Source organism: Chaetodon trifascialis, chromosome 1 (assembly GCF_039877785.1).
Source record: "Chaetodon trifascialis isolate fChaTrf1 chromosome 1, fChaTrf1.hap1, whole genome shotgun sequence".
NCBI lineage: Eukaryota > Metazoa > Chordata > Actinopteri > Chaetodontiformes > Chaetodontidae > Chaetodon > Chaetodon trifascialis.
In genome coordinates, this window is record NC_092056.1 from 7,855,223 (window position 1) to 7,878,169 (window position 22,947).

At 43.1% G+C, this 22,947-nt stretch overlaps 3 protein-coding genes across 3 annotated transcripts; 1 reads left to right on the forward strand and 2 right to left on the reverse strand.

The window, feature by feature from the left end:
• Positions 1 to 266: 266 nt before the first annotated feature.
• Positions 267 to 3,240, reverse strand: ctxn2 (cortexin 2). The gene is made up of 2 exons (XM_070965346.1): positions 3,111 to 3,240; positions 267 to 2,151 (listed from the first exon to the last, which is right to left on the reverse strand). The coding sequence occupies exon 2, from the start codon at positions 2,080 to 2,082 to the stop codon at positions 1,837 to 1,839; it is 246 nt and encodes an 81-aa protein (XP_070821447.1). The 5' UTR covers positions 2,083 to 2,151; positions 3,111 to 3,240; the 3' UTR covers positions 267 to 1,836.
• A 4,169-nt stretch (positions 3,241 to 7,409) lies between these two features.
• Positions 7,410 to 16,367, forward strand: myef2 (myelin expression factor 2). Its single transcript, XM_070965042.1, has 17 exons — positions 7,410 to 7,579; positions 8,441 to 8,643; positions 9,401 to 9,453; positions 10,419 to 10,426; positions 10,543 to 10,636; positions 11,297 to 11,488; positions 11,581 to 11,734; positions 11,830 to 11,879; positions 11,969 to 12,029; positions 13,302 to 13,403; positions 13,886 to 13,930; positions 14,020 to 14,112; positions 14,228 to 14,323; positions 14,538 to 14,597; positions 15,164 to 15,348; positions 15,749 to 15,800; positions 15,962 to 16,367. The coding sequence occupies exons 1-17, from the start codon at positions 7,470 to 7,472 to the stop codon at positions 16,123 to 16,125; spliced, it is 1,722 nt and encodes a 573-aa protein (XP_070821143.1). The 5' UTR covers positions 7,410 to 7,469; the 3' UTR covers positions 16,126 to 16,367.
• A 511-nt stretch (positions 16,368 to 16,878) lies between these two features.
• Positions 16,879 to 22,409, reverse strand: slc24a5 (solute carrier family 24 member 5). The gene is made up of 9 exons (XM_070965579.1): positions 22,070 to 22,409; positions 21,540 to 21,719; positions 21,126 to 21,209; positions 20,752 to 20,855; positions 20,520 to 20,620; positions 19,448 to 19,731; positions 19,122 to 19,328; positions 17,784 to 17,885; positions 16,879 to 17,604 (listed from the first exon to the last, which is right to left on the reverse strand). The coding sequence occupies exons 1-9, from the start codon at positions 22,224 to 22,226 to the stop codon at positions 17,282 to 17,284; spliced, it is 1,542 nt and encodes a 513-aa protein (XP_070821680.1). The 5' UTR covers positions 22,227 to 22,409; the 3' UTR covers positions 16,879 to 17,281.
• Between the last annotated feature and the right edge of the window lie 538 nt (positions 22,410 to 22,947).

Sequence of the window (22,947 nt, forward strand, 5' to 3'; positions counted from 1 at the left end):
CTCTTCGTCTTCCAGTATTGCTCTAATGCACCCTCTCCCTCTCCCTCTGTCTGTTTCTGCAGCAATATTGGACAACTACTGCCAGACATCAGAAGCAGAAAAGAAAAAAAGGATAGAAATCTGAACCTCTGCTATGTCCTATAAGCACGACTGACAACGCCAGTCTGTAAAACTGGTCTCCCAAACATTAACCTTTACTCGACATGCTCCGCAGATTGCAATAAGAGACCCAAAAAAGATTTGACAACAGACAATATTTTAAAGTGAAGAAATTCTATTTATTTCACATCATTGAATTTGAATCAAATCTATATCAATGAGAAATCTCTACCACCAGCTGAGCAAGCAACAGGTCAGGAGATGCACTATCTGTCATCATGATATGCCACACGCACGCTCACACATGCACACGCACAAACAGGTGCTTCAATGTTTCTAGATGAAGGCACATAAACCCATTGAAGGTCACAGTAAGGCAGATTCACAGCAATAAGGAGAAACCGTAGACCGTAAAAATTAGCAAAGGAACACTCAAGACTTTGACCAGTCTGCCGTATTATCGCATCTCTGTTTAGGACTGTCCTGTCTCCCTCTGTCTGGAAGGAACAGAGCAGGTGAGAGAGGGTGAGGATGGCTGAGAACAGGAGGAAAAAGATGTTCAGGTGCAGTGCTGACAGACATCCCACCCCTGTTTTCCATGTGACCTTTTCCTCTGCAGGCAGGTAGTGAGAGTTTATCCTTGTCATTAGAAAACTAGCAGCGCAGAGAGAGAAAGAGTCCTTCCCAGTCTGTAATCCTCATTTCCCTTAAAAGTTCTTTGGCTTGATTGAATCAGCCAACCTTTAGACAGAACGCTTGACAGACGGAACAATTGGCAGTCCACGAATCAACATTACCATATGTCTTTGCAGACATGCTGTCAAGAGTAAACAGTTGTGTTTTTTTCTTTCACTCAGACATGTAATTGTGGCAACAACAGTATACCATCACTCGGAGACAGCAGCAGTACAAACTCTGAGAGTCGTTTTTGCATCATTTAGAAACAGTAACACCATAATGTAAATCACAGTTTGTTCAGTTGCCTTTCACGCCACAGAAAGGACCAATCTGTACACACAGCAGCAGCAGCGGCAGCGGCAGCAGCAGCAGCAGCGGCGGCGGCAGCAGCAGCATTCCTTTGGATCACCAACAGACTGGATTTGATTAGTCCACAAAGCACTAGTTTGACAGAATACCCTGTTTCCAACCATATACATTCTTGTGCAGAACAGCTCTGTCTGTGCAGAGGTGCAACCACTCTGTTTTCACATAAGGAATCTGGTCCCTGAGTCTTCAGACCACATCTGAATAATCCCACTGCACCCTAATTCCCCACCCTGTCCCACGAGCATCCACCTCTTACCACCTCTCATCTACAGACATTCAGCTTGTAGGTGTGGGTTAAAGGGAGCTTCAGCCATTTCCGTGTAAATCGATGAGCTGAGATGCACGCCCCCCCGGCAGAAGGGCAAAGAATATGACACGGCATCTGCCTCACACTCGCTCGGACACACACAACAACGGACACGTAGTCACATACAGTAGAGAGACTCTACACTGGCTCTGAACTAAACACACACGCACACACATTGAACAACATACACAGCTTCAGTCTCTTGGTTCGGTCCGTCACAGAGAGATGTCTTAATGGCGTGTCAGTGTCAGGTGCAATGGTTGTGCAGGGCTGTGGGCTGTGTGTTGTGTGTATCTGCGTGTGTGTGAGTGTATTTGTCTGCATATGTGTGTCTACAGGCAGTTCTATTTGCGAGGACATCTATGGATGTGCGTGTCCCTGTGTTAAGTGAGGGCGTACTCAAACGTCCCTTTCTCCAGCCCCTCGATGCCATCAGCCCAGTTGGAGGAAGGCATACTGCTGTAGGGATCCAGCAGGATCCTGAAACATCTTACTATCAGCAGCCCCAGGAACACCAGCAGCATCCCCACAAAGGCAAACGCCGTCTTCTGCTCCAGAGTCAGAGAGTGCGCCATCATGTCGTTTCCGCTCATGGCAGCAAGGGAGTGGTTGTAGTGGACGCTACACATGGTAAACCAACATCTAGGTGCCTCATCTCTCCTCTGATAGGGTCAGGCGTTTAGAAGCCTGCATGTTACCTGGACAGAGATAACATGACGGCTTCAGGTTAATGCTGCCTTGTCTCTCGTGCAGAGTGGATCCATTTAATCAACCTATTTAAACATTATCGCACTTAATGCATTCGCTGCGTAGGCTGTGAGACATAAGGGTGCAGATGTGGGAAAGAGAAAACACAGAAACAAGTTAAATGTCTTTGAAATGAGCTGACCATGAAACATGAGGGGTTACAGGTATCTATAAATAGCCTCTTTTGAATGTGGTATCAAACAGATGTCCGGAGACTTCGATCTCTCTCGCTCACTCTGCCCCTCTGGGAATTTTGCAGAAAATTACAAAAGGCAAACATGAACAGAAGAGTCAGGGAGACTGCAGGAAAACGGGTCCGGGGATGCGAGCCGGTGCCATGGCTACATTCCTTTAAGTCGGTTTAGAATTACAGTGTGTCGCAGTGCATAGCCAGCTGTTAAAGACAGGCGAAGCAGTAAGGTGTCAATGAAAGCGTCACATCTCATGAAGATGTGACGTTACGTATGTTTGGTTTAGAAGAAAGGGCTCTCTACCTGTTGCGTGCGAGCAGATGCCTGCCAGACAGGGTAGACCACAAAGCGACGGTGATTGACCAAACATAATGACAAAACTGATGTGGTCACACAAGTGCAAGTCCGCTCCTGTTATTCTTTTCCTCCCAAATCTTTCATATGAACACAAGCAGCAGGTGGCTTGAGTGAGGGATGGGGGTTGGGGGGTGGGGGTTAGATGAGAGAGGGAGGGTACATACAGACAGGGACGGGGGAAGGAACAGAGAGAATTGGGAAAGACAGACAGAATGAATGGTGAGGAGGACACTGCACAACTATGCACGGTGTGAGAGACAGAGAGGCGAGAGGGAGGGAGTGAGGCAGGGTGAAAGAGAGAGACACTGCATTGACAGATTCTCTAGTGAGGGTGTCCAAGGAGGAAAAAGCAGGCGTCTCACCGTCATTATCGTGCCATCCTTACAGACCTGTTGCTGCTGTTTCTTGCCTGCAACTCCTCGTTCTTGGAGTCCTCGGACGCGAATCCATTAATCCATCCGCGGCCGGCATACTGGATGTGCTGCACTAGCCTCCCATCTAAACAAAAAGCGGGAGATGAAGAGAGAAACAGAGAAGCGAGGGAGAGGCTGGATCGAGCTATGATATGTGTCTCCTCTCAGAGATACAGCTCCTCTCCTCGTGCTCCCTTACTTGCTGCCTCCTACTCATTATCATTCTGTTTCTCTATCTCTCCCTCCAGAAGCACGCACGCTTGCTCCTGCTGCATGGCAACCACTTGTTAGTCTCACTCAGCTGCTCTGCTGCTTCAGTCATTCACAACATTGCCCCCCCCCCAACACCCACCCACCCACCCCGCCTCAGCAACACCAGGACGGATGCAGCAGCATAAACAAGCAATCCGCCTCTTCTTTTTCTTCTCTCTTCATTCTCTCCCCTCCCTGGCTTATTTGGCTTCTCTAAAAATGACTCCACCAAAATGTGACAGGAATACCACGGCTTAGCCGGGAGGAGAAATGCTGCCTCTCTCTGCTCCTGGCCAGTAAATGCTGCTGCAAAGGTATTTTTGGTACAGCACAGCATTATCCTCCAAGCCTGGTTTGATGATGTGTTTTTAATTGGTGCAGTTTGCTGTGGTCAAATTGAGTTAGCCCCCCCGTATTGCTTAAAGCCTTACTAATGCCAGCACCCTGGACACGGTGAAGGAGAAGTATTTAAATACATTTTAGTGTAGTGAATGAAAAGCAGCAAGCGGCAGGTCATCAGATTGCCCACTGTAACAGAATGCAGCAGAGAAGCGTCTGGCCATCTGTTTCGTTGTTATGCAGCGCAAATTCATATCAGCAATGTAGTTTCTGTCAGTGGTGCAGTGACTCGGATCTGAGGATAAGGCATGCCACGAGGGAGATGGTCATCACTGGTGTGTTGTGTCCGGTAATTCACGGCTTTAAAGTGGAAAAGGTAGCTTCATTTTCCTTTTTCGGTTATAAGCATCAGACAAATTCCCTGAGAGAATCTGGAGGCGAATAACCACCCTCACATTTACTTTTATTTCAGACTTTTATGCCTCTGCAGTGTCTTTTGAACTGTCCTTTTTCCTCAGGTCAGAAGCAATTTCTAGTCCTGCTTTTCTGTTAACACTAGGTTCTATTTGGGTAGAAATAGGCAGCGTGGCACTGCTGTGATTTAGCGAGACACTCAGCGACTCATAAGCACGTTTTTATTTCAAGGACAGTTCTCGCAAATTAGATGAGGAGGTGTCACACTGTACAGACAATGCAATCGTTAGACGCTGCCTCACTGCCCTCGCGTCACTTTGAAGGACAAGGTCAAAATGGAAAACTATCTGGTCGCAGCACAATAGTGTGCGGTCATCAGTGACGAGGTCGAGTTACAGACAGTGTGAATTGTCATTATTATTAATCCATTACAGCGACTGTGCTGTGTGAGAGGATTTCATAAGACCATTCATCTGAAAATTAGCAGAAGCTCAATGACTTACATCAGGACATTTGCTCTTAAATTCCCTTTTATCATATTTGCCAAGAGTCAGAACAAGCAAATGTGCTTTCACTTGTGTGCCAAGGTCTGCTGGTGCGCTTTGGACTCCTTTGGCTCTGGAGGAGGAATTACTGAGACAATATAAACCTGTTGCATAAAGTGTATTAGAATAGTGTGTCCATAGGACAAAAGGATAAAGATTGTTGGACTTTTATCTCAGCCAGACAACAGGGCAGAACTGCAGAACTGATATTGAGAACTATAAAATGATGATTACTATGAAGTGCTCTCACAGAATCCCCTCTAATGTTAATGAACCGCACCCTTATGTGATAATACAGTCTCCACAAAGATTTTAAATACTTTATTAGGCCTCCCCATTAGCCTGACTGCAGCAATTACTAATTCTCCTGGGGCCCACAATTTAATCACATTTACATGGTCCAATGTAATTAGACAAAATGACCTGTTTTATCAGAATAAATATAATAATCTACAATATTACTTTTAAAGACATATTGCAGTCTGATTGCACACATCATATACTAGAAAGGCTGTAAATGCCAGTGAAACTGTTCAAATATGACCACAAACATACGTTTTGCACCTCTTAATGTGGTCAGATGATGATAGCAGTAGCATTGATAGAAATTATGCAAGTTTGGTTTGTATTGTGCTATTTTGTGGTATTCCTACCATAAATAAGCAATTAGTTAAATGCTAGTATTAGTTGTGCCCTTCCCATTTTACTCTATTGTTGTTGCTTGACGAAGGATTAAGCAGCTTTTTTGATATGAGGATGCTTCTGTCCACGGCTAATCTCACATGCTACCTGACTCCTCATCCTAATACTTTCTGTGCAGTTTTGCTGAATGCTCTGTTTTACACCACCATCAACTGCTGACCCCTCGCTACTCCAAACCGGCCAGTTGGACCTGCAAGTGGTCAACACCTGCTTCACCCACATGACCCCAGACACACCTGGTGGAGATCTGCACTCTGCTGAGGGCGCTCCTCTAGTTCTTTCTTTGTTTTGTAATGAAAATAACTTTTCTTCATGTTTTGGTCTGGGGTGTTTTTCATTGAAATCACAACAAAGAGGTTTTCAGTCACATCTGAAGCCCTAATCTGGTTTCTACAGGAAGGAGGCTTCAACATTAACTACATGATTTGACTGCCTTAGGTTGGCTGACCGCTCTTTGTTCATAAATCCAAGTTATGAGGTTAAACTTCAGCCGTCTTTATATGAATTGTGCTGCATTTTGTCTGTGGGATGTATATAATGAAAACAACTAGGCCTTAAGGAAATGCATTATCAGTTTATTGACCTGATTTTTTTTTATTGACAGAGTAATACGTGTATTGTACATCTAGTTAAAGGTTAACTTCCCTGCAATATTACAGGTCAACCTTATCCATGGTCATAATCGATAGTTGTTGCAATCTGTCTTTCATCACCCTGACTTACCAGTGGTATCCGTTCCTGAATGAACTGAAGATTTAATTATTTTCAGGATTGAGGCTTCACCAGCTGTTAAGTTTGTGGCTATGGCATGCAAAAGTCTGAGCAGACTAATCAAAAAAATCAATCTGTATGGGAATCACACACTTTCATAGAACACAGCAAACATCTGGGCTGGAGAAGCTCACCTGTAGATGTACTTAAAATCCTGACACGTAAAATCACTATCTGAACTTCACAGGTGCAGTGTGAGGTGGCTGTAGATGGAAAATTACCCCCCAAAGTGACTTTATAATGGCTTGTCTGTCAGTAATTTAATCTGAAGAGATTAAATGATTCTAGAGAGAGGTGAGACTTTTTTTTGGCCCCTATTATTATCAACGTACCCTTTAGACTGACTCTTAAACAATTGCTTTGAATTATTGGCATAAACACAGAGGTGTAATGATATTTCTTGTGCAACATAAAACTGGTTTGAACACCATTATTACTGTCAAAAAGTTGTTGTCCTCATATCTCAGAAAACGTTTAACAATAAGGAGCTGGCTACAGGTTTTTTTTTTGTTGTTTTTTTTTTGAATACAATCAACTTTATGTGATATTGGAAAGTGTTTTTTTTTTTTAGTGGCGGAATCTGCACAGAATTGCTGAGCAGATTCTCTACAAATATTAAAGCATATTGCATTGCAAGAAAATGAAATTATTCCTCAAGTAGAGTAAAAGTGCATCAATCAATAGTTTCAGGGATGATGAATTGCCTTGGCTCATTGTACACTGTATCATTAGCATAACAACATTTTGCAGAGTATTCAGGGGCTTACTGCTCCTTGTAAACGCTTCAAATGTTGAGTCTTTGTCTTGTGCATTGATCCAACTGCTTTAATGGGTTGCACAGGTCTTGATATGGGATTCTGGGGTCTGGGTGCTGTTAGGATCCATTAGTATTACTTTCAGCTCACACTAAATTCATTTTCTCTCATTTCTACTCTCTTTTATCACTTCCTGGCCCCTGTAAGTGTCTACTAACCACAGAGCAGTCATGTGGACAATCTTTTCAAATATTTTTATTTTATTTGTGCTTATTCTATACCTACTCTATTACATTCTATTCTAATCCATTCATTCACTCAGGCTGCCTAGCAACATCTCCCAAATCTCGCGTTGGAGGCACAAATCTCCACTGAATCTTGTCTCCGGTGAGGTAGGGGGCGGTAGGCACCCAAAGTTGGCGTTTTAACCCGCCAAAAAACGGTAGAAGAAGAAGAAGCCTCTTCTTTGCATATTTTGAACTGCGTAGCTACAGGAGCATTTTGCGTTGCGTGGGGCAAAAGACCTCAACATGGCAGATGTTGTAACTCTTGATGAGGAGCCAAAGCAAGAAGAATCTACTGCATCCGTCAAGTCCGATACTGAGAACGCATCTGAAGAAACACCCAATGGCGTGAAAGCGTGAGTAAAAATGATGTATTGGTCTGTTCGTCCCGCCTGTGTAGCCGCTAGCTAGCTTAGCTAAAATGGAGTCCTGCGATGCTAGCTATTGTTAGCCATGAAGCCTGTAACCTCTGTTATCAAACGTAATAACTGTGAAGTACTGGTACGATAGATGCTCGTTTTGCATGTTAACTAGCATGACGGCAAAAGTATTTTATAGAATTTCTACCTGGAGTCTCAGCATTGTTCGCTTTTGTCCTAATGTTAGCCATCTTTGTGTAATGGGTCAACCTGACCTGGGTGCTAATTTCAGTTGTGTTTTGCTAATGCTAACGGAATACTAAAAGTCAACTCTTGTTAAATTATTAAATTAAACTATTCTTAACATCAGCCATTTTAGCAAGTTGGATAAATCAAGTAGGCTGCACTTATTCTCAAAATGCATGATCAGCTAGCGTTAGCATCCCTGTTAATCTCCACTCAGTTGTACATGTTTGATTGAATCGAGGCGCTTACAGTATGTGGTCTGCTGCAAATGGATCCGCGATGCTGTACTGTAAGCTGGTGTTATTAAACGACGCTATTTACCGTAGTGTTTTCTTTGCCCGTCAGACCTCACCAGATGTCAATTTTTACAGCATATAAGTATATTTGATAAAACGTCTTGAAATTACAAATTATGAAACTGTAAGTCAAAGTAAAGCATGGACCATGAAAACGTATTTCCATTATAAATGATTTGTCAGATTTCTAATGTTTAGTGCCAGATGGGAGCTTGCTATTACTCACATATCTATTTTACAGGTCTTTTAATACGCTTACTAAACTTTAGTTTTGATATAGGACGTCCTCTGACTTGCAGCTTTGTGCATTTTGTAGGGATGCGGAGGAAACTAAGCCCCCCAAAGAAAAGCATGACGCTAAAGAGAAGTCCTCTGGGAGCCGAAGAGGAAACCGTTACCATCCATACAAAGACAAACATGGTGGAGACAAGAAGGGTGCTCATAGGAACCGGGTGTTCATCAGCAATATCCCCTATGATATGAAGTGGCAGGCAATTAAAGATCTAATGCGTGAGAAAGGTAATGTCCCCAGTGATGGGGATGGTGTCTCCCCTTCTCTGCAGCTTTTCAGCTGATTAGAAATACTTGACCCTTTTTCCTTTGTTTCCAGATGGAGCATCCTGCTTCTAGCAGTAGTCAGTTAGCTTGTAGTTTTTTCTGGATGTATTTAGTGACAGTAGGGAACCAACATAGTGTGATATTAGGTTATTGGAGTTTTAATAAATTTTTTGGATGGACACCAATTTAGTCTGGGCTGATTATGTCTGTGAGAAAAGGAAGATGCACTTAGTTAGTTACATTGTCACGTGTTTTATGGCATTGTCAGCTCCAAAATGTAACCTCAAACCATGAGTTGAATTGATTGTTGAATGATTTTGTTGCATCTGTTGCAAGGTGAATCTTGATTATGTGAATGAAATATTGTAATGTTTTACTTCCTGAATTATGGGGGTCTTAAGAAGCCTTTTGAAAGGACGGCTTAAAACTTTCAACTGCTATGATGGGAATCTGTTGACAAACTGATCATGTTGAAGTCTTTTGAATTTCCCAGGTTTAATGTAGCTGTGTTTCTCTCTGGCCTTGGCCTTTGGGTGTCTCAGTCACTGCCCAGAAAGGCATGGTGTTGTCTGGTGGGATGTTGGTCTGGGCTGACTGTTGATCATTAATGGGACATTTCCATCTGTAGCGGCATTGCCAAGGCCAACGGCGATTTGAAGACTTGGTGACTTAAATTCCTTTGTTCTTTTGGTATTTTTCCTTTGTATGTCTCATGTAGTTGGTGAGGTTACATACGTGGAGCTCTTTAAGGATGCAGAAGGAAAGTCAAGGGTAAGTGTTGTGGCCAATTTGCTGCACGAGGTTTTAAATGCCCTCAGCAGGCTCTCATTAATCAAGTGCTCTTTTAGGTTCTGATCCTTTGGGTCTTACTAAGTTACTGAACTGGAGATACTGTAGGTTGTGTTTAGAGCCTGATAGATGGCTAATGATGATATTCATTTGAAAGGGAGATGTCCTGTTGATTTTGGAAAAGTAGTCTAATGAAATCATCTAAGAGTACACTTTTGCTTTTGTTGTTGTCATTTCAATTGGTGTAAAAGATTGTTTGTTTGGCCATTTTCCAAAGGGAAATGTGGGTTGTGTGATTTGTCTTATTGATTGACCCCCATGTCTCAAAATCTTTTTTTTTTTTTTACAATTCTGTTATATGACACAGCTCTCTCTTCAAAGGAACAAAAGTCTTGAAAGATCCTGTAATGTTTTTTCTGTTTTTATACTAAATGGCAATGATGAATATTATAGATGCAAAGGTGAACCTTGCGATTTTTCTTTATTGCAAAACTGTTTAATTCTAAGTAATGTGCTAAATACATTTTTTTTCCTGCATTTTTTCTTATTTTCCACTTTGATTTTTGTGTCCAGTTCAAAACAACACAGTGCTTCAGTAAAATTACAGTGCATAGGTATTTATAAATGTTTTTACCAAAACCTTTATATAATATACATTGTTGTTTTTTAATTATTATTTGTCAACATTGCTTCAGATAATGATAAAAAATATGGTCTTATTAGCATCTAGGTCTTCTTTGCAATAGACTGGAACACAGCCAAAAACTTTCTGGCTCAAGCCAGTGGCCAAAATATGGCCAGCATACACTACAGAAAATAGCAGAGGCATGTTGATGCACTAGATTTATAATGTTCTCTTGCTTTGTCCTGATTCTAACTGCATTTTGTTCACTCCCTCGACTTTGGATATGTGTGCTACCTGGATGCCTGTGATGCCCCCTGGTTAGGGTTGTGGGTAAGAAACTACCTTACTTTCTCAAACTTACTTTATTATTCTGTTTTTTTTTTTTTTTCATATTATCTCACACTTGCATGGACTCATCTGATGCTGCTGTTTCCCTGATTCAACAGTGTGGTGGAGTTCAAAGATGAGGAGTTCGTGAAGAAGGCCATAGAAACTATGAATAAACATGACCTGAGTGGAAGGCCACTCAACATCAAGGAGGTGAGAACAAATTATGTTGAAATGATTGTGATGCAACACATCCACACACTGACTGCCTGTGCACGACACGAAGAGGAGAGGAGGGACGTTATGTATTTCAGGTGTCCTTCTAGGCTCGCTGGAGCCTACTTGTTGCATTGCTCTCTGGGAGTTCTTTGTACTGCTTTGTCGATTGAACGGATTAAGTGAAAGCGCATATACATACACATCCTAATTGAAACTGCTGCATCTCGAACTGTGGGGGCTCTTCAGCTCCGCAGGGCAATGTGTCCCCCACACTGGGCCCTTCACATGAAGAGGACCATGTCAAATTTTCACTCACACACTTGGAGCCCTGCATTTTTTTCTTGGAAAGCAGCAGATATGAAATGTTGTCATCTTCCTGTAAATCAAAATACTTTGCAGTGACAGATGATTGTACATTGACGTCTCCTCTTTGATATTGAGCTGATGCTACTTTTTCCACATTGCTCATGGCTTTTCCATCGATTTTACTCAGACAAGGTTTGAAAGATTTGTTTGTAGGTGGAAGTAATTTTTTGTGTGGAACTGAAAATATAATGGATGCTGAGATATCAATCGAGTGTGGAATTGCGTTTACCTGACTGATTATCTCGGTTGTCTTCATTTGGTATTTTTGTAATGTATTTCTTACTGAAGGACCCTGATGGGGAACATGCTCGGCGTGTGCTGCAGCGCATGGGAGGAGGTCAACATGGAGGTCGTGGGCAGGACATGGGGCCTGGTGGGATGAACATCCCACCCTCTATTGCCAACAACCCCAACATCCCACCTGACGTCATCCACGCACTGCAGGCCGGACGACTGGGCAGCACGGTGTTTGTAGCCAATGTGAGGACACAGTAAGACACAATTTCTTATTGTTGCTGCTGATGACTATTTGAGTTGATTAAGGCTGGTGGTGTCTTTCTGTTGTTTTGAAGCTGGATTTCAAGGTGAGCTGGAAGAAGTTAAAGGAGGTGTTTGGCATGGCAGGTGTGGTCAAACGGGCAGATGTGAAGGAGGATAAAGATGGCAAGAGCCGTGGGATGGGAACAGTGACTTTTGAGCAGCCACTGGAGGCTGTGCAGGCCATATGTATCCTTCAGAACTGAACATCTTGATAGAAAGAAAACTGGAAAAAGAAATGCTTTACAGTTTTACCATGACCTTCTCCTTGACTCTGGACTCAGCCATGTTCAATGGACAGATGCTCTTTGACAGACAGATGCACGTTAAAATGGTATGTTATTCTTAGTTATTATATAACTTATGTTGGACAGCTGATGTCAGCGTGAATTTTTACATTTGTTTTGTTTGTTTGTTTTTTAGGATGAGAAGTCTCTTCCCCCTGATGATTTCCGTCAAGTAGAAAAAACACCTCAGTTACCACGTGAGTGCACTGTGCACCTGTCAGTTGTTGATATCAAATCAGATCCGTAGTAATATGCTTAGTGAATTGTGTACAGCGCTAACGTTGTCACTGTGAGAATTATGATACCCTCTGGGAACAAATGACTCATCTTAATAAACTTGTAAAAACATTTCACAGTGACATTAGACAGGCCCAGATGTGTTGCTGAAGCAGTATGCTAAAGAAAGTTCCAGTGGCTTTTTTCCTGTCGATGTTTTCTGTCATTTGTGGGCCGCTTCACCTGTAAAGACAAGTTAAAAGAAGTTGTGTTTGACGTTGCAGTTAAATATTCAGTATAACAAGTGCTGCTTGTTTTTTTACTTACTGTGGGTCTTTTTCTCTATGAAAACAGCACAATCATGGCTAGAAGTGAGGAGAACTCAAAACGTGTATTTTGTGCAGTATAACATGAATGACATAAATCATGCAAATAAAGAAAAACAAGTTGTGTTTATCAACTTTAAAAAAGTTTCTGAATTTGATAAATGGTGTAATTTTTTTTAAAAACCACTGGGTTGTGGAGTTCAGAGAGCTAAACACTGATATGGCAAGGATTTCTCCGGCATTTGTTTAAATGTCCAGGTTGTTTATTGTATTAAATGGTGTATTTCACATGCAGTCATTGGACAGTTTTTGTAAATGGAAAATCTGCATTATGTATTGCTTCTTTTGTTGGCCGAATTCCAAAGTGTGTGCTTGTTTTACTCTGGTTACAAACGTTATTTTTGCAACAACAAACAAAAAAAGAAAGCTGGCGATAAAATGCATGATATGGGAAGACACTGACAACTTATAAGCAGCTGTTGTGTGGAGTGAAAGTCCTTGTCTTAAAAGGCCAGGCAGTCAGTTTGAGTTGTGGCGGGTGCCCAAGCTATGGTGTGCATGTTTATTAATGGAGCTGACAGACACTGTGACACTGACAGGAAAGCCTTGCTGTACTAAAACGGGATGTAGAAATACTCCAGTTGAACAATATGACACATAGGTAAATAAATAACATCTATTCTACCCAACGGCAACGTCTGTGTGCCTTTGATTTAGAGTGCGCTCTGAGCAGTACATCTACCATTCTTGAAAGTTGGTGCATTGCAGATGCAGTACAGGATCATGTAGAAGGCACAGTTTTGTTCAGCTAACATTGTATTAAGGTGCAAAAAATCTCACTGAAAGTCTGTTATGATGAATGTCATTATTGATTTAGCTTTGTATAAATTCTTGTGTGCAATCAACAATGTTCTTTTGTCTGTGTAGGAGGTCTAGGAGGTATAGGCATGGGACTGGGTCCAGGAGGGCAGCCTATAAATGCTAACCGTCTGAGCGGTGGAGGAGGCATGGGCTCCATGGGGCCTGGAGGTTAGTCACCTGTCAACTATTTTTATTTGTGTCCTTACAGGATCTCACATCCTGTGTTGCAAAACAGCCTGTTTCTATAGACAAATGCTTATCAGGGAAGGAGATGCGGCACCACAAGGCAGCATTAATCAACAACTTTGACCATCATTCTGTCATAATTCAGATGCCGGCAAACCTGACAGACAGTTAATGTGTAAACCATTCAACCATCAGGTCTTGGCTGGCATTTTCAGTGCTCATCTTTTGACCCTGCAGCAGCCTCAATATGGGTCAAAGAGATAAGACAAACAGAGCTCCTACCTGCTGAAAAACAAGACTTTTACACTACTAGATGTTAGGATGTGACTTCAATTGTGCCTACAAGCACCTTTTGTAGTGTTTTAAAATTGGGCTACACATAGTGCTTTTTCATAGTGTCATATGCCCCTTGGGTGTAAACAGAGTGTGTGCTTGGGCCCATGTGACATCACCTTCTGCCACAGGTATGGATGTACCAGGATGTGGTGGAATGAACAGACTTGGAGGAGGTAAGGTTTTTGCTACCTATGAGTTTTCAGCTTTTTGTGGAGGGGAGGAGAGAGAGAGCTTTGTTCAAACTTGGTGCTGCTTTTGACAGGAATGAGTGGTGGGGGCTTCGGGGGCATGGATAGCATGGGCAACATGGGCAGCTTTGGAGGGAGAGACATGGCCCCAGTGGGCAGGATGGGAGGTGAGTGAGTGTATTCACTCCTCAGTTTGAGGATGTTATACTGTAAACACTGAGGTGCACCTTTGTGCTTTTGGTAACTTAAATCTAAGGTTTTTTTTTCTTTTCTTATGTTGAGATATGTACCGGTCAGGAATGGGTGGAATGGATCGGGACTTTGGCCACAGTGACATGCCAATGAATCGAGGATTTGGGGATTCTTTTGGAGGAATGGGTAAGTGATGCTCTGACCTCAAACAAGCCTGAATTCAGTCATATGTAAACATCAAACACAGTGGAGGTTACACACGTTCCACTGTGGAGTTTGGTGTTATGATGGGTCGTGTGCTGATCTGTTTATGACTTAGGCTGACTGTCTGTGTTTGCTGCTGTTAAATTGTTGTGTTGGTGTAATCTAATCTGCACCAATTTGCATTCTTTCCTTTTAGGTGGAGGCTTTGGAGGAGGCATGGGCAGTGGTGGCATGGGCCACATGGGGACTGGATTAGGTACATGAAATACTCCATCTGTTTTAAGTCATTGACTGGAGGTACAGTTAGCTCTGCAGCAGAGCCACTGGCCGCTTTATTACTGCTGACATTCAAAAGTTATTAGCCCTTAGCGGTTTACAGTCTAGTGACGGTTTATGTAGCCAATCATGTAAACCGAGTGGGCGGCAGCTCCACACAGTCTGTGCACCCAAGACCTATCTGCTTTGCACTTGACATTGTGTGATTAAAATAGGGCCCCTGGAGTTGTATGCAGAATACACGAACTGATCCAAAGTCAATGTCGTGGTGACATTGGGCTCGCTGACAGCTCCTGTTTTCAAGTGGTGGAACACTAATATAATTTTACAGTTTTACACGATTTGGTTTGATGCAGTGGAGCTAAATTATGAGAAGTTATGTGTAAGATTGTAAAGTTCGGTGTATGCAGATATTGTGTCATTTATATAAACGTGCGACCGGGTATTGCAGGGCTAAAACCGTGCTGGAACCTCGACACGCTGCCCTGTTACAGAACATTAGAGTTCCTCTTGTTTCATCAATGTGTGTGTGTGTGTTTATTGCAGGAGGTGGAATGGGCAATATGTCGATGGACCGGATGGGCTCTGGCTTTGACCGCATGGGCATGTCAGGAATGGACATGAACCGCGGCTTTGGTGGCTATGGAGGTGGCGGAGCTGGCCACATGGGTGCAGGCATGTCTGACAGAGGCTCTGGGTCCAAAGCAGGCTGTCAGATCTTTGTGCGAAATGTAAGTGTGGGATAAAAAATCTATTAAATAAGATAGGAGTTACGGAGCCGTCCGTAAGACCTCCACGCTGATTTAATGTCATTCATAAATTCATTTTTCTGTGCGTTGATGCCGCAGTATTGATTGAAGTTTTAATGGGACGCAGCCCAGTCTTGTTGTGCATAATATAAATGGTAATGATGATGTAAATGAGTGATCCGTGGTTGATTTGTTTAGATTAATGAACTGGTGCTGTACTTCACAGCAGGGTTTTGATTGCTGGCATACTTCCCTCTGAGTCTGACTCTTTCTATGGTGTATTTGTACGATATGATTTATTGATGCGCTCGTCTTTCATCTAGCTTCAAATATGTTAATGTTGACAAACATACAGACTGAAGTTTACGCTTCTGTGTTGCAGCTATCTTATGATCTGACATGGCAAAAGTTGAAAGAGAAGTTCAGTCACTGCGGTAAGTCTTCAGATTACTACGAATTCTATCTGAAAGCCACTTCTCACGGACGTTTAATCCTGATGTGATTGCCAGCATGACGTGTTTTTTAACATTCATCAACACCCTGTGGAACGCGGCGGTTTCAAAATGCATTCATTTCTCATCCTTGTCCACTTCAGGCCAGGTAATGTTTGCGGAGATCAAGATGGAGAACGGAAAGTCAAAGGGCTGCGGAACAGTGAGATTTGACTCTCCAGAGAGCGCTGAGAAGGCCTGCAGGATGATGAACGGAACCAAGATCAACGGCCGAGAGGTGGACGTCCGCATCGACCGCAACGCCTAGAGCTTTTGTAGAAGTCCTGCTAACACACTTCCACATTCAGCCCTCTTGCCAATGAGCTTTTGTTTTGTTTTAAAAACACAATTACTTCATATCTCCATGTGTCCATGTTTCTCTTCTTTTTTTTCTTTTTCTTTTTTTGTTTATATATATACTACGTAGCTCTTTTATCTTTGTTTTGTAAACCCTTCTTAATTTGTCAGGCAGTTTATTTCAACAAATAAACTTTTTAATTTTTAAACCTGGTGGTTGTAAAATGTCCTGGGATCAAAGTCTGAAGGTGTTCTTGGCGTCGGGTAAAGTGAACCGAAGGTGCTGGTCTATTCAGTGTCATTGCTCAACACTGACATGCAGTGGCCTCCTGGAAGGGGCGAAATTCCACATTAATCACCAATCGCCATTTGGAATGAAGTGACAACAGGATGGATGTGGATTTTATCGGATGTGGTGTCCAACACTAATCACAGGAAGCTCTTTAAAGTCTCAGATTGGTGGTGCTTCTTGATTCAGTAGGATAGGATGATCACTTTGATTGTTACAAAATCTAAATGTAGGTCAGCGTCTGAAGTCCACGTAAGATTTCTCGTTAACTGTGAGCACACCTGATGACCTGACACAAGCAAGACAAATGGATTTTTACCATTTTACCTCATCAACTTCCCCTTTGCAGACAGTAAGCTCGCTCATAAAAGCTTATCAGAGTTGCATCTTTGTCTTAGCTCAACCACTGACCCAAAAAGAACAAGGCCAAATGAGAATAGTTGACACCTTTATTACTTGAATCTGACTCATCAGTTCTGGGTTTATTTGAACTCGGCAGTCAGTCCTGTGATGGCACATTTTCTGTTAATGGTTCCTGAGTAAGACAGGAGACGTCTCAGACCTTGATAACATCATCATTGCAGGGGACGTCTTGTCTGCCATGCACTCAGACAGATCTTTGGCACATATACGCCTTCAGTGAAATATATTACTAGTAATGATCATCTATGTGAGATGTGACCAGCACACGTCTTCATCTTACAGTATCTAACAGTATCGTGGGCCATGCTTCCTCAGCTTGACATTTGAAGATTTACAGGCTTAAAAATGTTATGTTTTTGGACTGTTGCTCCCGGAGTCTCAGACAATATGGCTTCAGTCCTGCAGGGGTCAGATCTCAGTCACTGCACAGTCTTATAGGATTATTCCCAATAATCCCCAGCTCGTACAGGATGGACAGAGTAGCAAAGAGGATGTAGCAGATGAGAGAAATGATTCCCAACTTCCAGTCCAGCTTCCATCCGTTAATGTGAACGGCCACAAAAAGGAAGACGATGGAAAGGAGGAGAGTGCAGGAAATGAAGACCAGTCCAGTGCTGTTGACCTCGACGGGGTTGCTGGTGTCCACAAAGGCGGTCTTGATGAACCAAGGGAGGCCCAGGCACAGCATGTCGAAAACATTAGAGCCCACGATGTTTGACATGGCCATGTCAGCTTTCCCTGATGAGCAGAACACGTTTGCATGTTGGAGTTACGTCTATATTCACACACAATCTCAGTATCTAAGTTAGTTCTTGTCATTTCTTAGAAGGCTGGTGGGAAAATGTGTCAGCAAAGTGTTTTGATCCAGCCTCAAACTACATCTGGTGGATTCCAGCTGATAAAATGTGAGTTTTTACCTTCTCTGGCCACCATCACACTGGCCACGGTGTCAGGTATACTGGTTCCAGCAGCAAGCAGAGTGAGTCCCATAACCGTATCAGGGATGCCAAGGGTCTCACCTGTGTCGACACAATACCACAATCAGAGGGCGTCTCCTCCGACAACATCAAGATAGGAAGAGAACATCAGCTGATAGTGGTTATAAGCTTAATACATTACACTGGGGGCAGGGTGTGGTCAGGATTTCAGAAGCACTGAGGTCATAAGACCAGACTGCAGCAGAACTCCACCCATCTAAGAAAACTAGTCATCCACAAACTTAACTCTGTACAACTTTTAAGAATTACAAAAGTGTTTTATTCATTATTTAATTGTTCAATCGTATGTACTATAAATGTAAGTCATTGTAGTCTAAAAACACAAGAATGAGCCTTATGAAACCAAACAGGCGTAATATGTGTGTAATCCTCACTGAATATAACCCCCCAGATTTCCAGTAATATAAATACATGACCTTGTGTCCTGTGACTCTGATTGGAGGCCGTAGTGGGAAAGTTTTCAGTTGGTCTTAAGCCCTGATGGCACCCAAATATTAACCACGTTATGTATTTTGAACCAACGCTTCCACTGAAGAGTTTCAGTGCAGCTGACGAGGTTTTCAGCTGAGTCTATGTCAAAAAGGATTGGCTGTTTTATTTAAGCTCAACACAGCCTCCAAACGTTTTCAGAGCACTGCAGGCTTTCACGTCTGCTCTGCATCGCGTGCTATGACGATGACTTGCTAACAGCAGTCAGAAAGTCTCAGTCACATACAGTACGTTTGTACCTGCCTGGTCCCATGTCTGCCCTTTCATAAGACTAAACTTTGCTTCCGCGTGAATCAGAGGACTATGGGATAATAATCTCATTATACTTCTGCAGACCTGCTGCATCACATGATGAAGCTGCCCTTTTTAGTCTGATCCTAGGTCAGTTTCATAGTTTACGTCTCTGTTGTAGATACATGTAAAGCTGTTCTTGGAGCCGTGCCTATGGGTCCACAGGGCTCACATGACTGCCTCCTTCAGGGTGAAGCAGGCTGTAATCCTGCTGTGGCTTGGTAGGCACATGGCCCACTGGAGCTACAATAACCCCCCTCTTAACTTTCCAGGACAATGGCATCTCAGGAATTAGCCAGCAGACCAACATGTGATTCTACTCTGCAAATGAGACATTTTTTCTCACAAGTTTCAAACACTTGTGATCCACAAAGCTCCATAACCCCCCCAGACTGATTCCCACCTGCGACCCAACTGAAAAGACTCAACTGAAAGATTTTACTCATCACGGAATGCAAAGCTCCAAAAAGATCTTACCGACCACCGTCACCATCCACACCAGGATGTAAGTGAAGCCTGAGATCCAGACGGCTGACATGAGGAAGGTCACCATGAACCATTTCTTCCAGAACCTTCTCCTGCAGTCAGGGATGGTCAGGAAAAGCAGAGCGATGATGGGCAGAGACAGAACCCAGAGGATCCGTTTCAGGTCGCTGTCCGGCACGGCAAACACATTTTTATGCTCTGCTGGGCAAAAACATGTATAAGTATATGTGTATCCCATCATGAGACGTCATAAATGAAGACATCATGTTGAAAGTACTGGAAAACTGCTCTTATGACCCTAAAATATGTGTTTTTACCGTCAGGAATCTCATTGAGTCCATGCAGGCTGAGGGACAGGTGAGAGTACCCTGAGTCGTCCTGGAAGATCCCGCTGTCTGTCCTGGAGCGACTGTGGACTCGTAGACTGGTGTCTTCGTTCCAGCCCATCAGAGGCTGTGTCTCCGTCTTCTCGCCAGATCCTTTACCCAGACAGGTGCAGCAAGGGCTCACCTTCCTCAGGACGAACTCACTGATGCGAAGGTCGAAGCACAGAACCACGATGTAGACGGCGTAGACCAGCAGCAGACAGGCAGCGTCGTACCTGGACACAGACAACACAGTCTGAGCATGAAGAAGCATCGTTGACCTCGGGGACAGATACACCGTGAGCGATGAAGTCTCAATGGAAGTTCTACTTATTAGGCTATTCAGCCAAAATCCCATGGCCTGCTTCAGTGAATGGAGCTCGCATGACCAAAATACAGTTGAGAACTTGTGACAACATGTGAAGAGGTTGCTGAAGAGGGTTGTGGAATACGGTTGAAAGCTCTGGCGATGTTGGAAAATTGTTGGGAAATTTACCACAGAACACGTAGAGTGTATGAATGATCTCTAAACGTGTTCTGTTTGGGCTTTAAAAAGCCTAAAACCTTTTTAGACATCTTTATATTTGGGTTATTTTTTGATGACAGTCTGGTTTTGATCTCTTGTTATCTTACAAGAAAAAAAAAATGTAATTTGGCTTTTATGAAACTCCATATCTTGAGCACAATAAAGCTGTGCTCTTTGTCAGCTTATAGTACGTCTTCCTGTCAAACATAAATAATTCCACTGCACGTGACAATCTTCCATAAAAGCTGAAAGCTACTGCAATTGCTGTGTTTATCAAGTGATACCGCAGGATTTAAGGGACATTTATTGCTCTTTACTGCCCGTGCGATAAATGTCTGTGCATCACGGCATGACGCTGTTATTTTGTGTTCTGTTTTCGTTTGTTGTTCTCAGAGTCACAAGACGCAATAAACATCTTTTACAACCATCTGACATGTACAGTCTGAAGATCAGGAAACCATAACCTGATGTCGAGTTAATGCACACAAATGCACTCACCAGTACACCTTGTTATCAGAAATGATGGCAATGACGGCAGAAACACTGATGCCGTACGCCAGACAGTCCCTGAACAGTGGCCAACAGGTGAGTCTACCTGCCTGATAAAGGAAACAAAAACAGTTGCTTCACAGCTTGTACTGTGGACAAAAGATTCTCCTGCTTTGACCCAGTACAGATGCTACTCTTGTGTACAGGTAGCAGTAGTTGGGTAATCTTTGTCTGAATGTACCATAGAGGCCAAGAGTCCACACGCAGCACAGATTCCAAGCAGGTTGTACACTGCCGATCCCACGATGGTGCTGACCCCGATGTCTCCTTTCGTGACAAACACACCTGACACACACATGAAGAGCACATGTCAGCTTTGAGGACAGCGACAGCGTGGACGCACTGACAAACAAGCGGGGGAAATACAAGCAAAATGACAAAGTGCCGGCAGGAGAAATGTCCTAATCTGAGGCCACAGTCCCTTTCTGTTCCCATATGGCCGTGAAGTCACAGTTCATCAGGTCGGGAAGGGGCACAGAGGCAGCGATGATGATGCTGGTGTCATCATCGTCAACACTGCTGGTTGTAATTATTCTAATATTAATGCATGATTACCCAGAAAGGCTGTGACCAACTCAGGTGCAGAACTCCCAGCTGCCATAAAGGTGGCTCCTGCTACATCCTGAGACAGCCCCAGACCTGAGAGGGAAACAAGAAACTGCTGTGTACAAAATAATAGAAACACATATGACACGCTGTCTAGTTCAACCATACCACAAACCTAAAAACAACCAATCAACAACAACTGAAGCCTCATAAGGGTCATATTTATTACAGGACTATGTGTGGAAAATGGAATTGCCTTATTTTCTATCCAGGTTTATTACCACAGTTTATATCTTATTAATGATTATTCTATGAATCGATTGGTCGGGCGCCAGTTAGTTAACATTCATTTAATTTAACATTCTGGAGTATGAGAGGTGATGTAAGGATGCAATGACCCACCCAAGGGTTCATGTGACTTACGTTCACTGATGACTTCTAAGGATGGGAGGAAGTAATCATCGCAGACTATTGAGACAGCCAGCAGCATGTAGAAAATAAGCATGAAATAAATGACGAGCCCTCCATCCTTTCTCTCCTGCACCGTGAAGAAGCCGTCAGGAAACTCAGAGGACTGTGGTGAGATGCACTCTGTCTCATTCTCTGCAACACACACACACACACACACACACACACACACACACACACACACACACACACACACACACACACACACACACACACACACACACACACGAATATCACATCAAAATCCGTCAAACCCCAAACAACCAGCCTGTTGCTGCGGCTGAGCCTGACCTCTTCACGGCGGTTACGCGCTTCTCATGCCAATAAGACACGAGGATTGGCAGAGCAAACAACTCTGTCACAGCTGCGGGGCCACAATTGATCACTCGCACTTTGCGAAACAGGAAAATGAGCCGTGACATTTCTAATGACACGTTAAACTGATTAGAAAAAGAAAACAAATCTATCTGGGAACGTTTTCTTACCCAGAGCCCGACGCAGCCTGGCAGGGTGGGCATCCCGAGCGCTCCTGGCTGTAAATGACACGAGGTGAACCGTGCAATATAAAAATATAACAAATCCCAGAAAGTAAGGTATGAAATCTTTCCTCTTCTTTTTCTGCAGAGCTGCAACCTTAGTCATGGTCCCTGGAGTCAGTAAAGAGGAATTAGCACTTATTCCAAGGAGTCATATGTCTTTAGCCTAACAAGCTTGCAAATATTCAATGTGGGCTGAAGCTGCTAGTGAGAGCGGCATCTAACACTACACTACGACTACAAGCTGAAAGAGAGAGAGAGAGATTATTGGGGGGAGAAAGCATCTTTTAAGGTCCGGCGCAACCAAGAATGAGGGATCACGAGTTGCTAGTCATTCCGGTCCACTTGAACAGACTCCAGCCGGAGGCGCATCAGGGGTGTAATCCAACGTAAAGCCACTTTAACACGCTCCCAACACATCTTTCGGTGTGCAAAGTGTGTTATTTCTGTCCTGGAAGCCGAAATAAAACGCAAATTTTCACGCCTGTAAATATTTAGACTCTGGGTGAGGACTGGAGCTCTGCAGGTTTGTTTTATAGTAATGCTTTGATAATTGACACCGACTGCAGACTCATACCTCTAAGTGCATTAGGCTGCAGATGAATAATGAAATGTTTATGCAAAGGGGTAATTTTTGGTCACAGGCCTATAAACTGAAGAAATTGCAATAGTATTTTTATGGCAACGGTATTCTTATACTCGTGTATCTAATATACATATATAGTTTATTTCTATTTTTTTTTATCCTTTATCCGTTTGTATTGTCTCTTGATCTTTTCTACATCTCTCTTTTATGCTTTGCTGTCTGTAACAATTTTAATTTCACC